Below are 8,718 nucleotides of genomic sequence, written 5' to 3'. Positions count from 1 at the left end.
CTGGCTGAGTCCAATCATCAGATATTATGACACTCCCTGTGGCTACAGAAAGCTACAAGTAACAATACATTCAACAACAATAAAAAAGCAAAAACAACAAATATTTAATATAGCTTTTTAATCTTTTCTGAGCAGGAAAGCAGATCACAATGAAACAGCTGATACAGGATAAATGACTTGCTGGAAAGATATAAGCACCGAATCTTAAAAGGCAGATAAAAAACTTGTTCGTTTATAGACTTTAAGATTAAAATACACAGAATGGAGCTGGACATAAGAACCTGCGGAGTGGAGGGGGTATAATGCCTACATCTGATCTATATGTTCACCAAGTATATTTTTCACCCTATAGTGTATTTATAATTATATATAAAGTGTATTTATAGCATAGATCATATAAAGCAGTATACATAGTATTACAAATATATATATATATATTTAGTGTATTATCATATCATAAATATATAGAGTAGACATATTTCAATAATATATTATCTATAAGATATAATATAAATATACATTATATTAAAAACCATCTCTATCAAGATATGTTAAGGCTTCAGATAAACATTTAGAGGGGTGGCTGTAATGCTGCAGGACACTGAAAGGGCACTCCCTGGTGCTGCATTACGAGTCTCCTAGCTTCCACAGCTTTAAATCAAGTGAACACTTATATATATAATATGGTGGCCCTGACTGGACCTGGAGAGGTTACTGTGTTCCTACTGGGCCTTGGTCCTCAAAGTGCACTCGCTGGTGCAGCAAAGAGTCTGTCAGCTTCCACAGCATCGAGAACTTTTCAGCTGTGCACCAATTCAACCAACTACTGGCTGTGCAATTTTTTATAAACGCTGACACTGTTAGCGCTTCTAGCTGCGCAACTGAGCTGCTGCTTTGTCTAAAGCAACAGTATTTTACTCTGGAACAAAGGCAGGTGTAATGCTTAAAACTCGCTGAATATGAGACTGATAATAAAAGGCCATATGTGGACTACATTAGTAGGAGATGTCTTATGAGTGAGAGTTTGGCATATTAGGTCTCCTATATCCAGTCATATCTATGTTACTATGGCCACGAGCAATGAAACACTGAAGATTACATCCGTCACAATACCAACATATATAGTTTCCCAAATCACATTAATGTACATGATGATTCTGAACTGATTAAACATTTTGTCTCAGTTTGTCAAAACTAAGAGCACAGTATAGGACTATATATAATTAACCGTTTCCCTGGAACCGCTGCATGCTACTGCAGCAGTAGCAGTAGCATGTTGACATGATGGCAGTAAGGTGAAAAGAAGGAAGTCTTTCTACTCATTTCCCAGCCTCCACATCAGGTTGCTTCTTCACAACAGAGTACATGGTACAGCCACAGTTCCTACCAATGACAACAGAGCATTATTTAAAACATGCCAGACGAGGACAATACATGTCATTTTATATATCAATGTAATTACAAATACCTGAGAATTTTATCTCTGGATCTATAGCACAGGAACATGATGATCCCGAGGATCCCCAGAAGCACCAGAATAACGACAACAGGAACAACCACGTAGGGAATCTCTGTCAGGAGAAAAGAGAATATGAAAGTTTAATTGCTTATTCAAATAATTATCACAAAAAATGGGCATTTTATTTTAGCTTACTACAATACATGTATAATGTGAATGGAAATTAACATTTTACACTCATCTATAAAGAACATATGCAATAAACAACGTGGGAGGAAAAAGGGACTTATTTAAGCTTAGTGGGTCCACCATCCACATCTGCAGTGGGCTAGGTGTGCCCCTATCTGCTCTACCATTATAAGAGTAGCACTCTTAAGTGATAACGTGTCTACAAAGGAAAGACAAAAAGTGCTACCTGAGGCCTGATAAGACATTCTTTGCTTTGGGGAAAATATCATTGTAGCTACTTAAATGACAACAGATAGCTGTCTGCTATTTGGAATAGAAACTACTGCAGTATGTGGTGTTAGGATTGTTTTGTCTTTTGTCGCCGTCAAACAGGAAGTACAGACACATGATGTAATCTTACATTACCAATATCTCACTGCAGAACACAAGAAATCAGAGACCAAAGAAATGCACTGCTGGCCTTTCTTATTGCTTTAGATAACTGTTCATATCTGTCCGAGGACGTAAGCCATATCTGATACAAAGATTAACTGTAATATATATAATTTATGACTTTTAGTTCATTCCTACCTTTGTCTTTCTGAAACTGAGCACCACCATGGCAGCTGACTGTAAAAAGAGCAACATTGGATAAATGCAAATACACATTTAAAAAAAGACAAACACTCAAAATGACAGTGGATAAGACAATCTCACACAGGGTAAATGGTAGAACAAAATGTTTACAGTGACAGTGGCAGATAAAATACCCCTCAGTTAAGTCTGACAGGAAATTATACTCACATGTACAGCTAACATTGTAACTTTTCCCCTATGGACATGAAACAAAGACACAACAGTGAGATTATTATTGTCTGGACTATACAGTCCTCACATAATTCAGGCAATCTAGTGTTAAAACGTGTGAAAGTGTAATACCTCTGGGAAACAGGTTCGTTCATGGTGGAGCATGTCACTGCACTTTGAAGTGACGAGGATGTTGAGGCTGTTTGTCTTCACCAGCCCAGGGATTTCCTCTGTGTTATGGGCGAGCACGTATAGCTAAAGTCAACACAGAAAAATTCAGTCAATCACACAAACCGAACTAAACCAGAAATCAGTCTGAAACGTAGCATGGTATATAATATATAACATAATGGCTGCACTCCATGCAGGATTCCCTTTGTTATAGTGCACACTGACTTATCGTCATTGTTTACTGGCAAATTTTCATGGAATAGAAAGATTAATGTAATCATTTGTCTTTTAAAACACTGAGATCAACTAACTGTTTAACTTACACTTGAGTTGGCCCAGCTGTATTCACAGGAATTGACCCCTGAGACATCAGGCATGCCAGAGATCCTGTAGGTTGTTCGCTGTAGGTCATGATCCTGAGTGACAGTGCAGACAGGCACCTGTCCACCGGCAGCAGTTAGAAAGCAGCCTGGAGACAAAAAGACAAACACATAACCACAATGGCATGTCTCTAGCGTCTACTGCAGAGACTGATCGCCGCGCTTCTTTGTACTGAGCGCAAGACATCCAACAGACATCTGAAGGACAGCAGCGGAGTTCCCCCTCTGGGTATTTCCCCATCATTCCTCTCCCCCCGTGTACGTGAGAAGATCGCGAACCCCACCCCGAGTATGTGCTCTACAGTGACTGCGGAAACGACACCAACCAATCCCCCCAGGCAGGTTAGAGGAGATTAGAAGTTTTTAAGGACGAATAGTAAACCGCGCGTGGCAGACAACACGCTGCAGACCGTGCGCTCGTGAAACGCTGTGACACGAGCTGATCACTGAACCAAGCCGGCGAGTCACGTGCGTGTGTTGTTAAACAGTTTGTCTGACAGATTAGAAAATATCTGGACTTGTTAGGCTCCATATACAGATTATATATTGACACGACATACAATATACATATATAAATACACTATATAGTAAATAGTCCACCAACCTTCAGTTAAACGCCACAGGTATGTTGTGAATGTCTTGTCTATAACGTTAGAGCGGTTTCAACCCGAGTGTTAACATAATGTCGCTAACCGCGTCTAATCTCTAATCCCACATCGGTCAGTGTTTACTAAAACAAGCTGAGTAGAAAGGAAACGTTATGATTCATAGCGATGACGCAACTTTTTGTATTAGAAAATAAATGATGAGTAAAATGAAAAACTTGTAACACTTAGTGCTTTGCTGTGCTCGTTACATGCTTTGGTTTCAACGAGTTATCCAAATAAATCATTAATACTCACAGATCATTACGCTGCTCAGCACAAACATCCCGTCCATCTTCTTTCGTCTCATCTTCACAATGATGAGTCCGGAGGAGCCGCGCTGTTACCACCTCCACCTCCACCTCCACCGCCGTGCTTTTCAAAATAAAACTTGGTACGTGTAGTGTTTACTTGTAGCTTGACTAAACTGAAAAACGATTGCAGATGGATTATCAACTTTTGTACAAGTTGTACAACAATCAGTGTTGATTGTGTGTAGTACATACCACTAAAGCAGTTGAATTTGAATTTATAAAATGCCACAATCTGTGTTGCATCTTTGATACACACAAATCAGTTTTAGTGATTATGTTTGGTCATTAATGTAATTTCCTGAATATGTTGGTTTATAGTCTCTGCCAAGCAGAAATAGTAAGGCAGTATTGGGCTTGAGGTGTGTGTCACAGAGATACTACACACTATAGCACCACTGCAGCCCACTAGACTATAAACCCTGGAGTAGTGTATTGTTGTTAGTAATAATAATAGTGTACTTTACTCCATTTGCAGTGTCCTGTATGTTTTAATGTAGGTCTTGCCCCTAATGGACAAATTCATGCACGGTTAATTTATTTTATTTTGAAAACTACAACTGCAGTTCATTTTTTCAAACTTCCACTTTTGGCAGGATGACGCAACGGATAATCTGATGATGAAATATGACAAATAATGGAACAATAGTAAAGTCGATTGATTTATTTAAACCATTTTGACGCCTTACTACATGTAGACACCTGCAAACTATCTTTGTGCTTTACTACTACTGTTTTATTTAGAATTTATATAATATATACAATGACATACCCTGATTATTTATCTGTAGAATTAAACTAATCTACAACAAAAACTGTTTAGTTGAAGGTACTGGTTTCCATTTCTTCTGTCTTTGTTCGATTTATGAACACTGTCTCTCTCACATACTGATAGACACTCTTGTTACCTAGCTGAGCCCCCTCACCTCCTTCAGAGCTGAGGGGGTTTTTCAGGTCCTCTGACAGCCCAACTTCAACTATCCCGAGCAGGAAGCCAGATATAGCCCACACTAGATGGGGGTTCTTTCATGTGTTAAGGTGCTTTACATAACACATGGAGAAATAACCCTCGTCACTTTACATTTAGCCATATTTCTTGCTTCAACTCAACTTCAACTTATGTCCTTATTCCAAATCTTGTCTGCATATGACAGTGGGAATTATTTCTGGTTTACTTTGAAATGTCTCTACTTGGACCTTATCAATTGTCTCATATGTGCCAATCTTCTGGCAGTTTAGGTGAAGCACAACACGAAATCAGTCTAAAAAGCTTAGTTAATCCTTTGTGACTCACAGTTGTAAATCAAAAAAACATGAAAATGACCGAGACTGAGTGGTGAATATAAAGCAATACGTTACATTCCTTTACATGAAACGTGCCTCTAAAGATGGATTCATGGCACATGGCAAAGTACATCTGCATTGGAAAGAAAACATCCAAAACATTTTATAAAAACTAAAGACTGAAGCTTTGAAACACATAGGTAGTAACTTTCTCTATGAACAAAATATGGCACCATTTTAATGGAACAATTAATGCCACACATTTAGTGGCTGGTGACTGGTCAGTCACATGGGTCATTAGATTCAGCAGCTTTAATGTGAAATGCTCTTCAGAACCTAAAGTGAGAAAACACAATGATGGAAATAACTTCCACTAATACACTAAAACAGTTATTGTTAAATGGTGCATTTCTATAAAAATGTCCCAAAAAGTCTTTCTACTACTTTAGTCCCTTAGCTAGAGCTCAGGCTCATACCTTGATCTGCAGCTGGACTGAATATGTCAGGTGACTAAAGGTGCACACTGAGTCTCAAGCTCCGGGTTCAAACCTGTTGAAGATCAGAAAACAGCCACACAAGTACTTCAGCAACATTGGCTGCCATATTGTAGGATAGTGTATGTAAAAGCTCCAATACATAAAGCCATATCCAAAACTTCCCCAGTATGTCTAATACGGTCACACTGCTCCCCCCAGAGGCCACTTGTAAAACACTGTTCTCAGGTGGCTTTTTGTAAGGGAGCTTAACTTTGTGTTGTGGATGAGAAAGTGCTCATTGTTTAACATACGCTATTAAAACCCTTAACTTCACCCGGGTGGAGACAGAAATCTGTCGAAATATGATTTAGGAAAAGATAGTTCAATCATTTATTAAAGATTTCCGTGTATACAAAAAACGTATATTATCCTTTAGCACTTTTATAAAACAATGAATCCACATTGGCTAAACAACAACATATAGATCAGTCCATGTTTTCATGTTTGTCCTGTGTGCTGTTGTGTGTCTCTGTGCTGCTGCCTTCTGCCTGTGAACACACACTCTGCTGTGTTTTCTCCTCCAAGCTCCTCTTGACCGTCAGCTCTCTCTCAGCCTCCTCCACACGTGGAGCTTTGGCCGCCTGGATGTGGAGCTTCCCGTCTGGAGCCAGGTAGCAGGTGACGTCTTCAGGGTTCAGTCCTTCAGGCAGATCAAACTCCCGTCTGAACTGAAGAGTAGCAGCCTTTCTCATCCTCCTGCTTCTTCTCTGTCTTTCCGCTGACTCTCAGCTTTCTGCCCACCTGCCTGACAGACAGCTCCTCTGGGGAAAAGCCTTGGGTGTCCAGGGTCAGGCCAAAGTCCTCTCCCTCTTTCTCCAGCTGGTAGGAAAGCGGTTGCACGGCCACGCTGGATTGGAAAGGCTCCGTCTCCTCCAGGATCTTGTGTTGAAGTTTGTCCATCAGCTCCAGACTGCTGCGGAGCTCCTGTAGGTTTCTCTGCAGTAGATCCTGCTGGTGGAAAAGAGGTTTAACCCCTGGCCACACACTGCGCACAGGCCAGTACAATCCCATGAATGGACTGAAGGCAGACTGGAATCCATGAGAGCACAGCATCTTCACTGTGTGTTTAGTGTTGAGTCCTCTTGTTGTGAGATGAACCGCTGTTAACATGTGTTGCTTTCTGTCTCAGCAGTGGGACTGTCTCAGCTTTTATATTCTGACTGGAGGAGCTCCAGAGGCTTCAGGAAGTTTCCTGTCATTACCACAGCTCTCCACTGGGTGGGGCTGTTTCTCCACTTCTTCTACTGGATAATTACTGTTTGTTAAGTAGTTTACTGTCACAATTTAACACAATTTAAGCTCTAAAATCATCATACATTTTAATGAAGCATTTTCTAATTTTCTGTCTCCATGGAAAAAACGGATGTTTGGTCAATCTGAGATCAAGATACTCTAGATCAGCGCTGCTTAAAGTGGAGCCTGAAATCACAAGCCAGTGCTCCTCAAACTGAGATATCTGCCCTGCTGCGCTGGAGCGAACACTTCTTCACATGGAGGATATCAACAAGGAAATCCAACTGCAAAACAAAATTCACATTCACTAGAGAGAGAGGGTTTGCTATAAACTGACTGAAAGGTGACAGTTTTACCTTCTGATAAAGATCATTTCTTCTGTCTTGGTGCTGGACTGTTTCCAGCTTCAGAGGGTCAAATTCCTGTGACAGCAACCCTCCTAAGGCTGACCACCCACTCCTCATCACAACCATTATTATTAAATATCATTTATAACGACCTTGTTGTAAGGGCTGGCTGGTTTTATTCATAACCAACATTTATATTTTAGATTACAATTATCAACACAACAGGAGACACTATGACTGGTGCATTACTTATAACAAATGAGCTCATTATCATGAATAAATACTCACCAGACTGAGGAGGAACTGGAAATCAACACATTTAAAATATTCAGAACAATGTTAAATAATGTCACTGGTGAAAATGATAGAGTCCTGGCTGAATAATTCTTGGCTTTGATAGATTAAAGTTAATCTTATTATTTTTGAGGAGTGTTCCCTTATTGGAACAGAGGGTCCAATAGAGGGATGCTTTATGCTGTACAGACTCTTACAGGTCTTTTATAAATCAAACTGACAATTTCAATTTCAGAAGTATTTGATGAACAATATTATAGTGTACTTAAATGTGTTTATTGTCAGTGCAGCAGCCATTAAGACAACTCTTTGTATCTCAGTTTCAGATGAACCAGTGGACTAAGCTGGGAAGTAATCACCAGTTTCTTTTTTTATGCTGCAACATCACAATCTATTTTAATATCACATTTAATGTGAAAATATGGATCAACTCAATTTATTGGACCAACATCTGCTGAATAAATGGTCAAATAAAACAATGAATATCTGCTACAACCTCAGAAACGGGCAGGAAATATCACTGCTGATCCATCCTCCCTACAGAGCACTGTACACCAGAACAAACAGACCCAGGAACAGTTTCTACCCACAGGCCATCACTCTGACCAACAGTGAACTGCCTGTTCAATAACCCACTATAATATCCACTGAACCTAAAACATATTTAGAATTTATCTTTTCATTGTTGAAATTCTGTCTCTTTTTTAAAACATAAAACATAAATACTATCATTCTACTACATCGAGCTATACTGTGCATACTGTATATAATGTCATATCAACCTAACTCATGTACATAAAGTAAAATATTTATTTCAGCATCCGCTGCAGCATTGCACTACTGTCTACTGTCTACAAATGTTATTGTTTTTTGTTTGTATATATACAACTGTACATATTAGTCTGTCTATTTTGTTGAGCTTGTTGTTCTGTTTATTTATGCTGTTAGTCTGTGTTTGTACGTCGAGAGCGAGGTAAATCCGGAGTGTAATCCTTTGTGTGTGCACATACCTGTCCAATAAAAGTGACTCTGGTTCTTAAATCCACAAGAACCTAAAACATTTTATTTTCCAATAATTTGAATA

General features: G+C 39.3%; 1 protein-coding gene across 1 annotated transcript; it reads right to left on the bottom strand.

Annotated features, from left to right (window-relative positions):
• Positions 1-6,216: 6,216 nt before the first annotated feature.
• LOC118337280 (heat shock protein 30-like) lies at positions 6,217-6,868 on the bottom strand. Its single transcript, XM_035674231.1, has one exon. The coding sequence runs from the start codon at positions 6,811-6,813 to the stop codon at positions 6,412-6,414; it is 402 nt and encodes a 133-aa protein (XP_035530124.1). The 5' UTR covers positions 6,814-6,868; the 3' UTR covers positions 6,217-6,411.
• Between the last annotated feature and the right edge of the window lie 1,850 nt (positions 6,869-8,718).

Source organism: Morone saxatilis, unplaced genomic scaffold, assembly GCF_004916995.1.
Source record: "Morone saxatilis isolate NCDOM2014 unplaced genomic scaffold, NCSU_SB_2.0 Contig3, whole genome shotgun sequence".
Taxonomy (NCBI): Eukaryota; Metazoa; Chordata; class Actinopteri; family Moronidae; genus Morone; species Morone saxatilis.
Note: the sequence above shows the minus strand (reverse complement) of the source record. Positions and strands in the feature narration are given on the sequence as shown.

Excerpts from the sequence above, each read along its gene's own strand:
- LOC118337280 (XM_035674231.1), bottom strand. The coding sequence starts at position 6,813 with ATGCTGTGCTCTCATGGATTCCAGTCTGCCTTCAGTCCATTCATGGGA.